Here is a 19607-nt window from a genome sequence, read left to right as displayed (position 1 = left end):
AGCAGGATGGGTGGCATCAGGACCAGATGATCCTGTTGGGACCATCTCTGAGACCCTCGGTTGCCCTTGACATTCACAGCCAAGACCAATTTTCCAGCAGCGCCTGGAGCTGGAGGCGACGGTAGGGGCTGCCAGGATGGGGCAGAGGGGAGAGAAGCCCTGGATCCTAAGACCCCTGACTGAGACTACCTCCACAGCAGAGGCTGTTTGTCCTCCCTGGCACAGGGCACAAGGTCCACTGGGTGAAGGTATGGCCTCTCTGACAGCCTTCCTTTCCCCACCCCCACTCCAAGTCCTAATTCAGGCCACCAGCACCTCCGGCCGGCCCTCCACAGCCTCCCACTTGTACCCTGTCCCCTAACCAACCCTGAACAGGTCCAAAATGATATTCTGTATCATGCAAATCCCCTCCCACCCCCACCCGTCCCTCTCCTCTCTCCTTGCTATTCTTGGCTCTGACTTGAGCCCTCTTGGAACCTAACCCCCCAGCATCTCTGGGCACTCTTGGTTTTCAACCCAGCAGGCTGGCTTCCTCCTGACCCCACCAGGCAGCTCTGGCTGAGGCCCTCCCTTCTTTTTCCTCTCTGCAAACCTCCTCCTCCTCCAGGACCCTCGGCTCCCACCCCCTCAGGGAGCCTGCCTGCACACAGGAACCCACAGGGATCTTTCTCCTCACTTAATTTATTGACCTTTAACTCCCAGAGACTTGGGAGCTTCAAGTGCCTATGGCTGCCCTGAACCCCAGGTTCAAGTTCAGGTGTGTGAAAGTGTGGAAGGACAGCTTCTGGAGCAAAGGAGGATCTGGGCCCTGAACAAAATGGGAATGTGGTGCCCACTGCCCCAAGAGAAAGGGAGCAACCAGTTCAGAGGCTGGGGGCCAAGTCCTCTCGGCCATTTGACCTGGGGCCAGGCCCCACCCTTCTTGGCCTCAAATGTCCATCTGCAAAGTGAAGGCTGAACTGTCTTCTCACTTTGAAGGGTGTGTGTGTGTGTGTGTGTGTGTGTGTGTGTGTGTGTGTGTGTGTAGGGGGCTGGCCAGAGGGTTCAGGCAAGGCAGAGGTCACAGGAGAGACTTCAACTTGTCTTGGGGACACCAGCATCTCTGTAGCAATCTCCCGTAGCCTCTCAGAATCCCGGCAGTCACGGCTGCCTCTTGCAGCCCCCACAGAGGGCCTGTGTGGCCCCAGACAGGGCCTCCCGTCTGCCTGCCTTCTGTCTCACATCATGGACTCCTCCTCCTCGGCAATCTCTCGGTCCACCTCGATGGCCGTGTTCTCGAAGCTGGTGATGCCCCCGTACTTGCGCATGTGCACCATCAGTGGTTTGGGTGACTGGCTCCCAGCCAGCGTGGCCACGTACATGCCTGTCCGGTTCTCCTCCAGCGACGGGCCCCAGTCCATGGCTGGCCGGCTGGCCTGCTGGAGCCTCTGTGACAGAGCAGAGACAGCCGTGGAGGCACCAGTGGATGCTGAGTGCTTTCTGCAGCCAGGCAGCCAGCAAAGGCCTGACCAGTCACCTGGTTGAGTCCTTGCAACAACCCCAGGTGGAGGGGGCGCTCTACTACTTCCCCAAAGGAGTGATTCCATGTCTGAATGAGAACCCTGCTCTGCAGCTTACAAGCTGGGTAGCCTGCAGGTTCGGTCTGTAGCTTGGGAGTCAGGAGCTCTCATAGGGTCATTGTGAGGGCTTTGAGATGATGCATTTGGCAGAGTGCTGGGGACAGGGCAAGGCTATGCAGAATTTGGCTGCTATGATCACGGGGCAGGGTCCTCTCCTGAGCATCCCAAGGTGGATCCAGGAGAGGTCCCCTCCGGGTCCCTTCCTTTAAATGCTGAATCCAATGGGACTGGAGGTTTTAGGAAAAAGCCATGAGACAGGAGAAACAAGGTGGGGGTGACAGCTGGCCCTCGGGCCTCTCTCCGCCCTGACTCTAACTGTTCCCTCTCCGAGCCCCTGCTTCCATGGGAGGAGGGTGCTGCTGAGGTGATGACTAAGCCTGGACATTCCAGAGTACCTCCTTCCTGGACCACGTTCCCAGAGCCCTCTGCCTGCCCTGCCGGGGAGGAAAGCCCCACTCCCTCAGGGAAAGGGAGGCCGCTGACCGTAAGGGAAGCCACAGGCTGCAGGTCCTGGGGGAGATACTGTGTGTAATGCCCTTGGCCCAGGGCCTTGCACACTTGACTTTCCCAGCACGGTGACGCTTACTGAAAGGCAAGAACCCTGCTGCTCAGAAACCTGCAATGGCTTCTCCTCTCACTTTGAATAACAGCCAAAGTATTTACCATGGGGTCCGTCTCCTGTCCCATGAACCTTCCTGACCTTGGTGCCTGCCACTTTCCCTCCACTCCCTCTACTCCAGTGGCACCCACCTTCTCACAGTTTCCAGGGCTTTGCCCCCATCGCCCTAGAATGCTCTCCCCCTAAACACCCACATGTATTACTGTGTCCATTTCCCCAGTTCTCTCTGAACACCCTGGCTATTCCTGAAACTCTGGTTTCTGTTTTTTGTTTTGTGCTTGTTTTAAGTATAGCACTTACTACTACAGGGTGTGTTTAGTGACTGCCTCATCTCCCACCTTAGAACACAGGCACTTTGAGAGCAGGGATTTCATATGTTCCCAGCTGAACTCCAGCGCCCAGACCAAGTTCCTCCAGCTTAATGCTACTGACATTTTGGTCTGGAGAATTCCAGGGCTATGGTGGGGCTGCCCTGTGCCTGGAAGGGTGTTTAGCAGCATCATGGGTGTCTGCCCGCTTGATGACAGTAGCATGGCCTTGTCCCCCTCATCCCCTCCATCTCAACTGACAATGTCTTCAGATGTTGCCAAGTGCCCTCTGAGGACAAATCACCTTCTGTGGGAACTCCTGGTCTATCATTGAGCATTTGGCATATTCCAGCTAAGAGTTAGCTTATTTAATCTTTATAGTTTCCCCGTGAGAGGGGGTACTTACCCTTTACCCACACAGATGTCGTCTGAAAGTTAATGCTCAGAGAGGTCAGTTAAGTTGCCTGGTTTTGAACCCAGGCAGTCTGATGCCATCCTATGTGTTTTGAATATTCTGCTTTTCTGCCCCCACAATGCTGACTACCATAAGCTCACAGAATAGCTATTGCTGTCCTTATTTAAAGCTGGAGAAACTGAGGTTCAGAGAAGTGCAGTAACTTGCTTAGGATCATTCTTGCTGTGGGCAAATGGCAGAATCAGGATTCTGATCCTAAGGAGTCCATGCTGGAAGCCCTGGTCTCTGAAGGCAGCACTCTTGAGCTGGGCAGCGGCTCCTCTGCAGTGCTGACCGTCCCTCCCAGGGAGCCCCAGCAGGACGCATGCTCCACTGGGTTTGTGGGCAGCTTCTGTAGCAGGGAGGGCGGGAGGTGGTGGCTGCAGGGATCCCAGTGTTGCCAGGGGCCCATCAGCAGGGTTAAGGACCCTGGGCTTCCTGGGAGCTGAAGCCGGCACCAGAGCAGCCTCCCTGTGCAGACTCCCTGCAGACCACCCCTTTAGTAGCAAGGTGGTGGGGAGAAGGTCCTAAGGTTCAGAGAAGGGAAGGATTTGCTCATGTCACACAGCAATTGGAGGCAGAGCCTCTATGGTCTGAGGTGTGCGGCCACAACCTGTCTGCTGCTGAGGGGTGGAGGGCATGCACCTTCCTCCAGGTAGAGATATGGAGGTGAGCTGAGGGCAGCGGAAGGTCAGTGCAGTAGGGTGGCAGGGGGCAGTCTTGTGCTGGTAAACTGGCCCCAGGGAGAGGGAAGGTAGAGGGGGAGCGGGAGGGAATGGAAGGCCTACTTTGTAGCTGATTCTCTACCACTATGGAATCCTAGCTACTAATGGTTTAATAACAGGTACACACATCCCTGAATATTTAACCATTAGCTCTCATGGGACAGGACCAGCTGGCTCTATTGCTCTATTGCTGTAGGATAAGGTTAGGGAGGGGATAGGATGGGTGTAGGGAGGGTGGTCTCCAGGCTTTGTCTGGTCTCAGGCTCCCTCCAAGCTTAATTCGTGATGTCAGCCTCTGACCACCAGAGACTCTGAACCCACAGCCTCACAAGTGAAGGGCTCAGTGCATAGATGGTGCCCTGATGCTCAGAGCGGGGCAGGATCTGCTGTGCTCAAACAGCTCACCTGCTGGCCCATAGCAGGTCACGATTTCCCTCTTTGAAGGCCAGTTGACCTCTGTGCCCAACAGCTTGTACTCTCTCTGTTTTCTAGGTCTCTCCACAAAGCCCTGTCCATAGTCCTCACACCATCATTCTACCCCTGGCCACCTATGAGACACAGCAGGACTCTTGGTCACAGGAGAAGATGACAGCCCACCCTCTGGAGTCTCTCAGTTGTCTTTTGACTGAATTCCACATAAAAACTTGGGCTGGCCACCTGAATTTAAGCCCCATTCTCTGTTCCACTCATGGGGGGACCTTGGACTTGGACTGGTCCAGTTCCGTCCTCCAAGGCCCCTCTTGTTGTGAGGAGCCACAGAGCAGAACTTGAGCCCCTGAATCTGCCCGGTTCATGTGGGTCCCTGGATACGGTGTGGGGGCCAGTGTTTTCTGTTCTAGTGGAAGGCCCAGGGCAGGGCACAGGTCAGAAAGGCTGAAGGTGGACAGGGTGGTGCAGACTCACCTCCCAGAGAGAGCCCTCCTCTCGAAGCACAGCCACTAGCATGCCAGCTGGGATCATGAGGCAGGACAGCAGGCCCATGAGGATGCCCAGCAGCTCGGCCCAGGCGGGGAAGCGGTAGCTGCCATACTCTGAGGGCTGGTACTTGACGATGCTATACACCAGCAGGGCCTGCAGGATAGGTGACCTCCAGCATCACGGGGGCCTCAGGTGGGCCCCAGGGCTTGTGATGACCCAGTCTGAGCTACCTTAAAGCCTGAAATAAGCCAGCCCAGGACCATCCTAAGACCTGAGAGAGCTTAGCCCCAAGCCATGCAGTATCCTAAGTTATACCAGATCCTAAGATGGTCCATCTCTGAAGCCTTTGCAAGGTTGGGGCTAGCCCAGCTCCAAGCTGACCAACACACTAAGGCCGGGGACTGCCCAGTTCTGAAGCACAAGAAAGCAAGACCAAGAAAAGACCAAGAAAGCACAGTGCCAAGGCCCCAGCCCTGAGGCCCCAGGGCCTGGGAAAGTCCCACCCATTTTGCCAAAGAACTGTTGAGCTCAGCTCAGCTGAGCTATGAAAGTTGGGGGCCTTGCAGGGGAGCAAGGTCAGAATCTCATGCCCACCCTGCAGCCCTGCCATAGGCTCCACTCTGGGCCAGGGTGGCCCTACCAGACTGAGTTCACAGAGGGGACCCACGTGCTCAGCCTGGGGACCCCAGCCACCAACCCACCCCCCACCCACTCGTGGTTACCAGGAGTGTGGCTGGGGACAGGAACAGCCAACAGGCCCTGAAGTAGAGGCCCGGCTTGAAGCCCAGCATCATGTGGATGTCTCGGCAGAACCTCTGGATGCCTGCATGCGGGGGGAGGGGAGGAGGAGGAATGGCCCTACCCGTAGCCCGAGACTGCTAGAGCCCCTCCTCCACCCTAAAACCCCACCAGAAATCATGGCCTTTGGGGCCAGGGACCCAGGCAATAGGGGCCCCAGGTAGACTCCATTCTCCCACCTCAGGGAGCCTGGACTCTGCCTCCCCTGCCTTCTCACCATACACCCGGGTGACGGCGAGGCACGTGGTAATCACGACCACCATCAGTCCAAAGCTGGCACTGTAGTCATCCAGAAGGACCAGCCAGTACATGCCTCCCTGGAACACAAGGCACAGCTCCAGGGTCCCCACCAGCCCAGCCTCGCTCTCCGCTGCAGCCGCCTGTCCTGGCAGGAGTGAGCAAGAGGCTGCCGGGGGGGAGCCCGGTGACGCCGTGTGGCGTCTACCTGCCCAGCCCTGTACCAACAGCACCTCAGGGAGCCTCCCTGCTCTGTAGAAACCCCCCCCCCCCTTTACCAGTTAGGAGAAACAGGCCGAGGGAAGTGACGTCAACTGAGGTCACTCAAGCAGGAGTGAAGCGTGACCCAGGCCTTTCAGACTAGGACCCTCCATCACCAGGCCAAGCGACCTCCCTGGGGAGACCGGGCCTGGGAGGGACAGCTTCCTTCAAAAGGGGGATTCGTAGGTGGCTCAGTGACCACTCCTCCAGGCCACAGGTACCAGAGCCCAGCTCCCGCCATCCTCCCTGCCGTCCTACTCACGTCGGTGGTGAGGATCAGCCCCATCAGGTACATGGCCACACAAATGAGGCCCGAGAACACAGCTTTCTTGGGCCGCAGGTAGTACGGGAACTCGTCCGTCACAGCCGTCACGATGGTCTCCAGAAAGGCGAACTGGACGGTGGGGGCAGCAGGCTGGGGTCAGGGTTCTGCCTCCCCCACCCACACCCCAGCCCAGCCCAGGCACCAGGCTCACCTGGCTGTCCAAGCCGAGGGTCAGAAGCATGAAGAAGAAGAGGAAGGACCAGAAGGGGGACAGGGGCAGCATGGTCATGGCCTGTGGGTAGACCACAAAGGCCAGGCCGGGGCCTGGGCCAAGGGCACACGGGGTCAGCAGTTTGGGGCATGCCATGGCCCCCACATTCACACTCAAATACACACGATCACACACACGCATTTGGGCATGCTCATTTAGCTCAACTCAGAGACATACACTGAATGCACGCTTCCAACGCTGTCTTAACTCCTAGGACACGTTGTAGGTGCTCAATAATAACCTGACAGAATGAGGGTCTTGATAATGAGTGGATGGACAATCCCGGGATCCAAACATAAAACCTCATTAAAACATACAGTTAGTTTGTACCAAGAATCTCACTAACACACACTTTCACATCCACCAGCACCGCACACTGATCCACAAGATCATCCTCACCCTGATTCACTTACACACAGACATCTCACCCAGGAAGTGACTCATCTGGACAAACAAGGCAGGAAAGATAAGACAATCTCCTACAGAAACTCATTTATCTCCTGACACAGATTAATGTACACTCATTTGCACACCTATGCCTTTGCACCTGGACACCCAGAGATCAAGACATGTTCATTTGCATACACATTTGTACACACGTGTGCACACACACACACACACTCACACAGCATACCCATCCACAACCTCTCTGGTCACACGTATGCTCCCTGGCCCAGCCCCAGCTGTGGCCGACACGTGCGTTCACACTACATCTGGCAGCCTGCCCACCTGCTTTGGCTACTTGGTCCACAGGCACACCCAGTTCCTGAGACATGTAGCCCAGCACGGAGAAGATGGCGAAGCCAGCCAGGATGCTGGTGATGGCATTGCCCAGAGTGACGATGAAGGTGTCTCTGCCAGGAGAAGTCCGGGCACGGGCCAGGGTGAGCTGCAGCCACACCCTCTACCCCTGAGGCCCTCCCTGGCCCGCCACTCTCTTTCCTGCTTTGGCCGCAGGCTGTGGGGAAACTGCAGGCACTGACCTATAGATGTTCTGGTGAAATGTGTTGTAGGAGGCAAAGGTGAGGAGACCCCCGAAGCCCACACCCAGGGAGTAGAATATCTGAAGAGCAGCTTCGATCCACACCTGTGCGGGCAAAGGACAGAGGTGAAGGGCAGAGAGAAGGGGCTGGTTTACAGCGGTGTGCAGAGGCCCAGGAAGAGAAGCAAGGGACAAGGCTGGGCTGGGGGACAGGCATGGGGAAGAGCCAGCCCCACGACACGGGCCAGGAAAGACCCTGCTCCAACTTCCACTGTGGGGTGTGTGGGGCTCCTTTCCCTTCTCAGGGCCCCGGTTTCCCACCTAGCATATAGCTCACCTCTAAGCTTGGTTCAGTTGTAAAGGAAGGAGCACCTAACAGAGTTTGCAGTGGATTCATCTGACAATAAGCCCAGGTAACCCTTGACTTCCTGCCTAGAGTTAGAGGGACCTGGACTGAGTCCCAGCTTCCCCAATTAGTAGCTGTTCAGCCCCAGGAAGCCACATCGTCACCCTGAATTGCTGATCCCAGGGCAGGAAGGACTGCACCACTGCTCCAGAGCTCAATGCCAGGGCACAGTCAGGCACTGTCATGGCCAATAAATAATAAATGTTAGGTGCCGGAACCCTGTTGTTCTTGTCATTATTCCTAATGCCTTCTTCGGGTGTGGAGTTCATCAGCTCTGGGCTGGGATTCCCACTGTCACTCTCTATCTATGTAACTTTAAGCTTGTCACTAATTCTTGTGGACCCCAGTTTCTTCATCCATACAACGGGGAGAATAATGTCTACTTCAAAGGATTTTTTAAAGAATGATAAATGACACGAGTACATAGGAAGGGCCTGCTGCTGGGAGCTCCCCACTTGGAGGTCTCCTGCCCTCTGTTCCCCCACTCCCCTTGCTCTGCACCCCGCCCCGAGGACCTCACCTTGGAAGACAACAGGTGGTGGAACTGGGGGGTGAGATAGAACTGGATGCCCTTCCAGGCCCCAGGGAGGGTCACTCCGCGGACCAGCAGCATGAGCAGGATGAGGTAGGGGAATGTGGCCGTGAAATACACCACCTGAGAAGTGATCAGTGGGAAGCTGAAAGTGGGGGACCCCCAACCCCTCTTTATCCTGAGATCCTCATCAGAGACAATCTCCTTCCCAACCTTCAGGTGGCACAAGCCAGGAACCAGCCATTGTCCAGTGTGTCTCCTCCCTCCCTCCTGACACTCTCCATCTAACCATCAACTAAGTGCTGTCACCCTGCTCCCCAAGTCCACCCCAGGTCCATCTCCATTGTCGCCCCTGGTCCAGGCCAGCATCACTGGTGACAGAGCTCCTCCTCCCTGTGTCCACACACCTTGCCCCTGCAAACCCGCTCTGTGAGGTCATCACCCCCAAACTCCCCTCTGCCCTTCCTCTTCCCTCTCCCAGCCCTCCAGCCACTCCTTCCGTGAACCCTGTGTGAGAGCATCCCTCCCTGCCTTGGCCGTGACCTTGAGCACCCCTCCTCTCTTTCTATATGCTTCCTGCCCTGTCTTTTTTTATTAGCTCTGTTTCTTGGGGTCAGCACCCCTCAGCACTTAGCAGAGAGACAAGTTCTAATTTACAAATGACCGAGTGAGCAGCAGAAGGTTACCAAGTCCTTCGAAAATGGCTTCCTTGCCCCTCCATTCCCTACAGTGGACATCTGTGGCTTTGTCCCCCCAGCATCTAGTTTGTCCTCTTCAGGTAGCAGTACCCCAACTTTCACTAGTGGGGTGGACTCCATCCTCAGCACAGGCACCTACTCTCCCAGCCACAGAGATCTGCTCGGGTACTGGGACACAGCCCAGCCTACCCAGCAAGACTAAATTCTACAAGACACTGAGGGAAAGGTGAGACGTTCACCCAGAAGGTCAAGTCTAAGTCTACAGCTGCTGGGGCAACCTCGGGAAGAATAAAGCCTGAAGCCTAAAGGAAGACCACACAGGGCAATGCATTGCTGGGAGACCAGAAAAGCCAATTACTGATGACATTCATCAAACCCCTGGACCCAACTGTGCCTGAAGCACACCCTCTGGACTCCAACTGAGTGTAACATCTGGGGTCAGGTCACTGGCATCTCCAAGAGCCCTGATTCATATACCCACCCTCTGAGCACTCAACAAACTTGCTGGGCCCCTCCAGAGTGCCAAACCCAGGGTAAGAATGTCAACTTGAAAACCCTGTGGATGCTGCCCTCAGCAGGCTTCTGGTCTGGTAGAGTGGCCTTCCCCAGATGCCCCTCACTTCCACATCTGTCCTCAGCAGTGTCCCCAGCTCAACGCCTACCCCTCCCCTCTTCCCAGTGAAGCCTGTCCTTTCCCCAGCCTCAGGCCAGGCCCTGATTCCTCCAGAGTCCCCGCCCTGCCCCAGATCTCCGTTCCCCCGGGCTTCACCTTGCCCGAGGACTTCACACCCTTGAGGATACAGAGGAAGACGATGACCCAGGCCAGCAGCAGGCAGAGGCAGAGGTTCCAGCGGATCTCCCCAGGGCTGCCGATGCCCTGGCTGCCCTGGATGTGCAGGACATAGCGGCTGTGGAGACAAACAGCATCCTCTGTCATCCTGCCACACTCTACAAGCATGGGGCCAAGCTGTGTCCACCGTGCGAGGCCCCGTGCCTCTCCTCCCAGCCCCCTATCCTTTCCTGACCAGCCTGTCCCAGGAGGCTGGCCTCTGCTGGCCCCACATCAGGCTCCCTTCCTCTTCCACTTCCACTTGGGGTTGGCTGAGGGGAGGTGACAGCAGGAGGCTAATGGTGGAGAGGTGAGGGTGTGGACATTTGCACACACACATGCATACACACTCACACATGCACATGTGCCATCCAAGAGTCCAGCTGGGCCTATGTCCCTTTGAGCCATGGTTCTTGCTGGGCAGCCCTCGTCCAAGGCTCCTATTTCCCTTGATTCCCTCCCCTCGCCCTAGTTCAGGGCGGGCAGGTGCTCACCTGTTCCAGGTGCCCCATGTTTCCTTGTAGATTCCCTGACCCTCTGTGGAGCCCTTTTACTAAACCCCCTTCAGTGCCATCTGCCTCCTGCCCCCACCCATCTGATACAGTGGGCCATGGCATTGCCATGGAGACCCCTGGCAGCTGCCAGAGACACATCAGGTTCTTTGGCTTGTCCTTTCCTACGGGTCAGGCATGCTCTTCAGCAGGCACAGAACTTTGGGAGGCCTCGAAATGGAACAGTGAGATGGACCATGTTAGGGACTGACATATTTTAAGATATGAGGCCCATTTGGGAGAAATTCCTAAAAGCAGCTCCATGCAGAGGCAGGGATAGGGGTACCTCTGGCCAGCCAATACCCAGAGATCAGGCTACTCTAGAATGTTCCACGAGATTAGGAATCAGAAGTCCTGAGTGTCAATACTGCCTCTGCCATTAATTACTGAGCAAGCCTCTGGGCCTTGCTTCCTTGGCTATAAAATGGGGCACAGGGGCAGGCTGATAAGCAGCGATGTCCTTCTGATGGCCTGGCTCCCGGGGCTCACAAGGTGCCTGGCCCTGTGCTGATGGCTTTACACCATTTCCTTGTTTAAATCTCACAGCTGTCCTGCTCCATTATAGACCCGTCTCTCCTGTACAACTCATCTGACATGCTCTTTCCTGTGTATGCTTTTTGCCCTTTGATGTAACAGGTGCCCAATAAATACTTAGTAAAAAATGAATGAGTACATGAGTGGATAACATCCTATTAGCACTGTCACAAAGGAGGAAACAGACTCCAGAGTGTCACTGTTACTGTCATCACCAACATCATCATTATCACCAGGGAGCTTTTACTGAGCCTTGACTATCCACCACACTGGACTGCCTGATTTACGTGCAACGGCCTCGGGAATACCTACTATTATTGCCTTCATTCTAAAGACAAAGCGACGGGCACCAAGCACATTGCTCCAGGTCACACAGCCGGCAGGTGAAGGGCTGGCATTAGAGGCCAGAGTCCTCCCACACTAGCACCTGGACTCTGCCTTTGAGATGACACTGAGCCCCTTGGGGGTGCTGCTGTGTCCCCCCCCTCTTCTGCTGCCCTGCACGGTGTAGGGGCCCCTGGGCCGGTGGCCAGGCGGGGCTGCCTGACCTCCAGTACTCCTCGCTGGGGCTGACGGTGCTGGTGAGGTTGAGGGGCAGCGCCCCGTTGCCCTCCTTGGCGCCCCGGTGCTCCAGGCAGCGGCCTGTGTTCCACCAGTTGCCGCAGTGCTCCCAGGGCAGGGTGCTGGTGAGGGAGGCGAAGAGGTAGAAGAGGACGTAGGCGATGATCATGTTGTAGTAGATGGCCACCAGGCCCACGATGAGCAGCATGGCTGCGCCCGCACCTGCGGGGCAGAGAGGGGCCGCTGGGCCGCTGGGCCACGCCCTCTGCAGAACTCTGCAGCCAGGCCCAGTGGCCCTCTGGGAAGCTGTCACTGCCCAGGGCTTCACGTCCCTCTGCCTGGAGCTTAGCGGGTGCATAGAGCACCCTCCCCGCCTCCAGAGGCCCGGCCCAGGGACCACGGAGGCCTCACCTTTGAAGAGGGGGCTGATTTTCCAGACGGCCAGGGGTCCCAGGCTGGAGAACTGACCCAGGGAGAGCTCGAGGAAGAAGAGGGGGATGCCGCAGATGGCCAGCATGAGGAAGTAGGGCACCAGGAAGGCACCTGCAGGAAGGAAGGTGGGAGGGGCTGGGTGGGTCAGCGCCCCCCATGCCCAGCTCTAGCCACCCACCATGCCCCCGTGGTCAGACACCACCGGCTGGTGCATGCAGCACTGCTCCTGTGCACTGGGACTGTGCCCTCACAGGGCTGTTGTCTCTTCATCCCAGGCCACTGAGAGCACCCAGTGCCCAGAACAGGGCTGACGGGAGCAGACTCTGGACAATGAACCAGGGGATGAAGGGATTTTCTATAGAGTAAGTGTGAACTCCTCACGGCAGAAGTCAATGCTCTGCAGAATCTGGCCCCAGTCCTCCTGTCCCCTCTCCTCCACACCACCTCAGACACTCGTGGCTGCCACCTGTGGTTTCGTGGGCCAACATCCTTTCCCTTTTCTTCTCATATAGACAGCTTTCTCCTTCAGAGAACCGCCCACCACCATATGGCTCTGGAAGAGCTGCCGTCACACCAGCCAGCGCCTCTGCCCTCCCTCCCGCCCCACAGTGGGCACATTTCCCAAGCCTGGGCCATCAGAGATCTTCTCTGTAATGCTGTAGAGACTCATTCAGACAGAGCAGTTCTGGAAAGCTCTGGGGTGGCTAAACCTGGCCGAGGAGCTTCAGAGTCATTCCAGAGATGTCTCCACAGCAGCTCCCCCAACCACAGGGAGGAAGCCTGTCTCAGGAAAAAATGAGGTCAGCACACAGAGAGAAAGAGCAGGAAACAGAAGGGTAGAGGGGCAACTGCAGACACGGGAATTCTAAGAGTTTGGGAGGCCCCTCCAGGCACACATTCCTAGACACAGAAATGTATCTTTGCTTTGTTCATCTAGTTTTATGTGAATTTTTCTCATTTTATATCAAAAAACTTTCTTTTTTTTTTTTTGGTATTGGGGATTAAACCTAGGGGTGCTTAACCACTGAGCCCTATACCCAGTGCTTTTTATTTTATTTTTTTCCCAAGACAGGGTCTTACTAAATTGCTTAGGGCCTTGCTAAGTTGCTGAGGGTGGCCTCAAACTTGTGGCTTCAGTCTCCTAAATCACTGAAATTTGGGGCATGGGTTACCAAGCCTCGCTTTAAAAGTAGGACTGGCAGAGATGGTTGGCAATCCAGAGACCTAGTGGGAGCACATGATCCTGGAGAAAACAGTCTCGAGTTGGACTGTGGGCTCTGCTACTGTGGGACCTTGGGCAAAGAGTCTGGCCTCTCCAGCTCCCAACAGCCTCATCATTTCCATAGTGCCTACCCAGAAGGGGTTTGTTTGTTTGTTTGTTTGTTTTGTTTTGTTTTGTTTTTGTGGTGCTGGAGATTGGACCCAAAGCCTTTGCATGCGAGGCAAGCACTCTACCAACGAAGCTATATCCCCAGCCTCCACCAGGGTTGTCATCAGGGTTAAATAAGACAGGCACTTAGCCCAGGGACCTGGCGGAGGAGAATGGCGCAAACTTAGCTATTGTTAATGAGACTTAGAAGAGTAATATGATGGAGAAGCAGGGGCAGAAAGGAATTTTTTTTTTTTTTTTTTTTTTTGGTAATCTAGGAGAGACTGTGTTTGCATTCTGAGTGGAAGGAACCAGGAGAGGAAGAAATGTTGGAGATTTGAAAGGGGGAATGATTGACAGAGAAGGGCTCTGGAGGAGGAGAGGGGAGGGGGAAGAGATGGGAAGAATATCAAAAGCAGGTGGATTATTTACAGGCAGACACAGGCCTTTATCAGGAAGCCCAGGCAGCTCCCTCTGCCCATCATTCAAGGCCCAGTGGGTACTGAGCCTCAGGAAGACAGCAAAGTGGGTATCCATCCTGGGGATGGGAGGGATGAGAGAGGGGCATAGATGATGGAAAGGGACAGGGCAGAGTAAAGTCCCCCTCCCAGGCCAAGGTCTCCAGCAGTCAGTGGCTGAGACCACATTCTACCTCATTCTACCCTGAGCCTTGGCTGGTCACCCCTGATAGCCCTCCACAGCATGAGGCCCATACCTCCTCCATTGGTGTAGGCTCTATAGGGGAAGCGCCAGACATTGCCCAGGCCCACACAGTAGCCAATGCAGGACAGCAGGAAGTCCAGCTTGCCTGTCCAGTTCCCCCGGTCTGCAGCAAAGTCCACATCCAGGTCCACATCTCCCTGATCGCTGGGGGTCATCAACAGGTCTGGGGTGATGGGCTGCCAGTAAGACCAAAGCAGAAAGCGAGAGTGAGGCCAGGCTAGAGCTGTGACCCCATGACAAGAGTGTCGACTTGAGCAGGCAGAACGGAAAGACACTCTACCATCACACAACCCAGTGCTCTGTGTGGACTCACATGGTCACATGCAGGAGGGCCTCATGGCCTGGCAGGGTGGCTTGCGACACTAAGAATACTACCTGGTCCTGTCTTAGCTAACAAAAGTCAAATCAAGGGATGATCTTGGTTTTATTTTAATGTTGTTGCAGCCACCACTGGTGGTGGAGGTGGAGGTGGAGGTGGAGGTGGTGATGGTGGAGGTGATGGTGGTGTTGGTGACGGTGGAGGTGGTGATGGTGATGGAGGTGGTGATGGTAGAGGTAATGGTAATGGTGGTGGTGGAGGTGATGGTGGTGTTGGTGTTTGTGGAGGTGGTAATGGTGGTGGTGGAGGTGGTGGTTGTGGTAGAGATGGTGGTTGTGGTGGAGGTGGTAATGGTGGTGGTGGAGGTGGTGATGGTGGTGGTGGAGGTGGTGATGGTTGTGGAGGTGGTGATGGTGGAAATGATGGTAGTGATGCTGATAGTGATGGTGGAGGTGATGCTGATGGTGGTGATGGTGATGGAGGTGGTGATGGTGGAAGTGATGGTGGTAATGCTGATAGTGATGGTGGAGGTGATGCTGATGGTGGTGATGGTGGTGGTGATGGTGGAAGAGATGGTCTTACTAATGGTCACCAACTACTGGGCACTGCACTAAACATTTTACTCATGTCACCTGTTTTCTTTCTTAAAACAACTCTGAGTTGAGTACTCAACTAAGGGTCATTCCAAGCATGAGAAAAACTGAAGCTGAAGGTCTTTCCCTGGTTGGCTAGAGAGAGAGAACTAGGTCCTGAGCCCTGAGTTTCCTGGGATTAAGGGCCTTGTCTTTCCCCACTATACTAGAGTTTGTTTCCTTTCTAGGCACTTGACTAAGACAGACACAGACGTGTGGAGCATGTCCAGAGGGCAGATGGCCAGATGGAAGGGTATGCAGGAAAAGAGGTTATAGGGGGACAAAGGGAAGAAGCTGGGAGCCCTGAACACCGGAAGGTGGGACTTGGTGGGACGTGGGCTCCTTAAGGGAGGGACTAGACTTATGCCCTATGGTTCAAGGGGGCTTACTGAGGACTGTGGATTTTGGCTCTTGGGAAGGAAAAAGCTACTTAAGCCCTGATCTGTCTCAGAAAGTTGCAATCTTGCTGTCACAAGAGCAGATAAGAGCAGAGGAGAACAGAGGCCAGCTGTCTCTGACATCCCCTTCCATGACTCCAAGTGAGTGGAGAGGTCCACTGGGCATTCTCCCTTCTAGCTGGGCTGGGAGAGGTGGCCCGCCTCCAGCCACTTGGGATCCTGGACTCAAGTCATGCAAAGAGCCATAGCTGTAAGCACCTACAGGGAAGTCCAACAGTGCCAGGGTGACCATCTAAAATTCTAAGAGCAGTTCTCAGCCAGAGACCCAGGAATGGTCAGGAGAAAGGGCAGCCACATCTTGCCTGCCTTTGCAATGTACAGCTGTGTTGGAGGCCTATTAGTGAGCAATGTCAAGGTCTTCAGATAAGCAAAAGGAGCCCTCACCTCCTGCTGAGCCATGCTTTGGAGGAAAAGCAGAGTCAGGGGACTGTAATTCTAGTCCAAAATCTGTGCTAATACACAGAAGCCTTCTGAGCCACCGTTTCCCCTCTGGACAATGAGGGCATTAGATGGATCAGCATTTTCAGAAACATGTCCCTTGGGATGTTATAGGTATTCTGTGGAAAAAGCATTCTTGAACCAAAGAGGTTTGAGGAAAACTGGGGTTAACACAAAACAGGACATGTTTCTTTGCTATAGGAACTTTAACAAGTCAACATGCATAATGACTCCCAAATAGGGACTAGAATGAAGTATTTCCAAATTCTATTTCAGAAAAAATAGTCTCAAAGAGCAGCATGCTGGGATGTACTTGGGGAAACGTGAGTCTAGACAGTCTCAGTTCTGATGGTCCATGGCAAGATTCACCAGAGATTTTGCTGGAGCCACTTATAAAATCTGCAGGCCAGATCGGAGCCCAGCTTAGGGGCTCAGTACTTGCTATGGTCAGACCAGTTTCTTATTCTAAGATTGTCCATGCCAAGCAGGTGGTGACAGGGGAGGCTTTATGGGTATTGGTCATGTCATCATCGCTGGGGTCAAGATGATGCAAGGAGGACTGGGGCATGTGGTTCAGTGGCAGACAGCTGGCATAACAGGTGTGAGGCCCTGGGTTCCATTCCTAGCACCCCCCCCCCAAAAAAAATGGTGACAGAAAAGTAGAGATGTCATGAGAGCTGCAGGACCAGGGGTGTCTGGCTGCAGTGACAGAATTGGGCCGTGCATCAGGTGGTGGCAACACTGGATAACAGCTTGGGCTGACTCTCAGTGACAGTGGTGACCATAGTAGTAGTGATCTTATCTGAGGCTGGGCAGTGGTGATTAGCACAGCCTAGCATGATTAAAGGGGATGGTGACCATGACAATGACAAAGCTGCTTTTAAAATATCATTCTCCAAGGGTTGCTGGACTGGCGGTTCCTTAGCTGTGATCTGGGACAGGCTGAGGTGAGGGTGGCAGTTCCCACATGCACTTGAAACCCTCCCTTTCCAGAAGGCCGTCCTGGGGCTGGGAGAGCACCAGCTTTCTAGAACCTCTCACTCCCAGGTGGGCTCCTGGAGTGAGGCTGTAGCAGCCAGTAGGCAGGCCTATCACCTAGACCCCCCTGCCCCGTTCAGGCCAGCTGACAGGAGGTCCTGGTAATGAGACTCCTCTGATCCCTCCAGAGAAGCTGCCCTTTCCGTGCTCACAGAGCAGTCCCAGCTCTGTTTCCATGGAGACAGGAGTTCCAAGAGCAGGATGCTGACAGCTCGTCCCCCTCCTCCCCCAATCAGAGGGAAGCTTGTTCCTGCTCCAGGGCCAGGGGATGGGGTCCTCCAAAGCTGAGCCAATCAGGAGCCCACCTGCAGCCCCCTGCCTCACTGTGGGGTGAATCCCAGGAGGTTGGGACTGTTTGGGAGACAGAGGATAGGAACCAAAAAATGGGGCAGGGTCAGAAGCCACAAGAGTCATTTCACACTTCCACCTGTGTGGGCACTCAATCTTGAACCCCCCACCCCACCCCAAGATCATGCAGAAATGCAAACCTGCGTTGTCAGACCTCCGCCCTCTCTTTGAGGGATCAGCAAATGTAGGTCCCTCTGCAGGGACTGGGAGAGGCTGGACTGCCCAAGCCATGCTGTCCTCCCTCCTTCAGGACAGAGATAGACAATAGGAATCTGAAGTTCAAGTTCATCATTGTGTAGGGGAGGAAACCGAGTTTCAGGGAAGGGAAGTGATGAGCCCAAGGTCAGATATTTAAGTTAAAAGCAGAGCAAGACTAGGACCCAGGTCCTCTGACTCCCAGTCCAGTGTTCATCTCTGAAAGATGCTGGTGCTGATTCTAGCATTTTCTTATTCCCTGCTCTCTTCTGTTCAAGACCAAAAGGGACCCTGAGAGAAGGTGGCCCCAGAACTGCCCTATTGGTTCTAGGTTTCTTAGCCTACTGCCAGGTAAGCAATAAGCCTCACCTCTCTGGGCCTCGGTTGTCTTGTCTGTAAAATGGGGATGATAAGACCTCATTTCAGGAATCATTGGATGATTGAATGAAATCAGGTTAGCTAAGCTCTCAAAAAGAACTTCTCAGCACACGGCTGTTTACATAATGTGTGGCCTTGTGGCAGAGAGGGGTAGGGGCTCTTGTGGGAAGGAGAGTGGAAAAACAATGGGTACAGGTTCCAAATGACTCACTATAGGCCCCAAGAAGTCACTCAGGTTGGTCAATTAAAAAGACCCACCTACTGCTGAGGTTCTGAGTCTGGCGGTCCAGGGCAGAGCCCCTGAATGAGTGCGAGTTGGGCAGTAGGTGTGGAGAGGAGACAGGCTCCCTGATGTCTCCTCCCATTCACCTTCCCTCATGCCCACAGTGCCCTGTGTCCCCACCTCACATAGGGGAACAGAGGGCTTTAGTGTCTCTGAACCGGGGAAGGCCCAGCTTAGAGAATGGAGTAGTCCAAGTCACAGGGCAAGTGGCAGCTGCAGAAATAGTAACCCGGGATTCCGACTCCTTGGCTAGGGCTGGAACTATTAACTCCAAAGCCCGAAAGCCTCCCCCAGTGCCCCTCCCCACACCCATAAAACTTGGTGGGAGGTCCATCCCCACCCAGAAAGGTGGGGAGGGGCTGAGGTCTGTGGCCTCGGTCCCCACCCCAGCTCCCACCCTCCACCTCCACTGCCCATCCTCTTGGGCCTCCGATTCCCCCGCTTCCTGCCTCTGTTTCCCTTCAGCAGGACAGAGGGACAGCCTGCGGTCTCACAGGGAAACGTAAAGCTGCCAGGAAGAGGCAGGGGACAGGGAGGAGGCAGGTGGTGGCCCAAGGGCAGGAGCAGGCAGGAAAGAAGTGGGGCTGCTGGAGGCCGGCAGAGGCTGCTCCAGGGGAGTACCGAGACACCGCCAGGTTGATCCCCCACCCCGAAACCAGTCCCGCTCCGGGCTGGCTCGGCTTCTAGGGTCTTCTAGGGTCCGTTACCCTGCAATCAGAGGAGGCGGGCGCGGGGCAGGGGAGAGGCGGACGTGTGCCCCCCCCCCCCCACGGCTGCCCGCTCCCCGGCGCCACCTGGGGCTGCAGCCACCTGTTCGCGCGGCCCGGGCCCCGTGCGTCCCAGCCCCCTCCCTCCCCCGCGCCAGGGCCGACCCCGCCCCTCCCTGGGGTCCGGCTCGGCGGGGCCGGCGGGGCCGGCGGAGCCCCGCGCGGCCAGGCCACCTCCCACCCCATCTTGCCTCCGCTGCCGCCAGGCGGGCGGGCCCGCAGCCCCGGCTGAGGTGCGCCCGGCCCTCGCGCCCTACCTTGCGGAGGTGAGCTCCCTGGAGCTTCTTCATTTCGGAGGGCGGGTGCTGGGCTTGCGGGCTTGGCTTCTCAGGGTGCAGAGAGCGGGCGAGGCAGCGAAATCGTCCACCTGTCCGCCGGCCGCTGCGCCTTTGCCTGGCGGCTCCCGCGCACCGGCTGGGGTGGGCACCGGCACGGGCGCAGGCGCTGCCGTCTGACGGCTGCGGGTGTGGGGCGCCTGGCCGGGCGCTGCGAACCACTTGCCTCTCTCTGCGCAGCGCCCGAAGCTGGCGAGACACCCAGATAGACCCGCTGACCGAACGACGGCGGCTGGGGGATGCGGGCGCCCCCGCACGCAGAGCTGTGAATTGGAGGGGCCCGCGCCAGTGGGGAGGGGGAGTTTCCAGAGAAACCCTCGGCTT

General features: G+C 55.9%; 1 protein-coding gene across 1 annotated transcript; it reads right to left on the bottom strand.

Moving 5' to 3' along the window:
• Nucleotides 1-1217: 1217 nt before the first annotated feature.
• Nucleotides 1218-19238, bottom strand: Slc6a7 (solute carrier family 6 member 7). The gene is made up of 14 exons (XM_026414658.2): nt 19206-19238; nt 14085-14268; nt 11980-12111; nt 11556-11790; nt 9863-10001; nt 8384-8518; nt 7459-7562; nt 7205-7329; nt 6416-6528; nt 6202-6333; nt 5659-5758; nt 5366-5466; nt 4629-4796; nt 1218-1427 (listed from the first exon to the last, which is right to left on the bottom strand). The coding sequence occupies exons 1-14, from the start codon at nt 19236-19238 to the stop codon at nt 1218-1220; spliced, it is 1911 nt and encodes a 636-aa protein (XP_026270443.1).
• Nucleotides 19239-19607: the final 369 nt, after the last annotated feature.

This window comes from Urocitellus parryii, chromosome 1 (assembly GCF_045843805.1).
Source record: "Urocitellus parryii isolate mUroPar1 chromosome 1, mUroPar1.hap1, whole genome shotgun sequence".
NCBI lineage: Eukaryota > Metazoa > Chordata > Mammalia > Rodentia > Sciuridae > Urocitellus > Urocitellus parryii.
The sequence above is the reverse complement of the archived record's forward strand: the minus strand, read 5'-3'. Positions and strand labels throughout refer to the sequence as shown.

What these genes read in the sequence shown, in the direction of transcription:
- Slc6a7 (XM_026414658.2), bottom strand. Translation starts at nt 19,238, where the DNA reads ATGAAGAAGCTCCAGGGAGCTCACCTCCGCAAG. An exon ending in AGCCTACACCAATGGAGGAG is followed by an intron (nt 12,112 to 14,084) that starts GTATGGGCCTCA and finishes TCCTTCCTGCAG; the next exon opens with GTGCCTTCCTGGTGCCCTAC. An exon ending in CCCAGCGAGGAGTACTGGAG is followed by an intron (nt 10,002 to 11,555) that starts GTCAGGCAGCCC and finishes TTGTCTCCACAG; the next exon opens with CCGCTATGTCCTGCACATCC.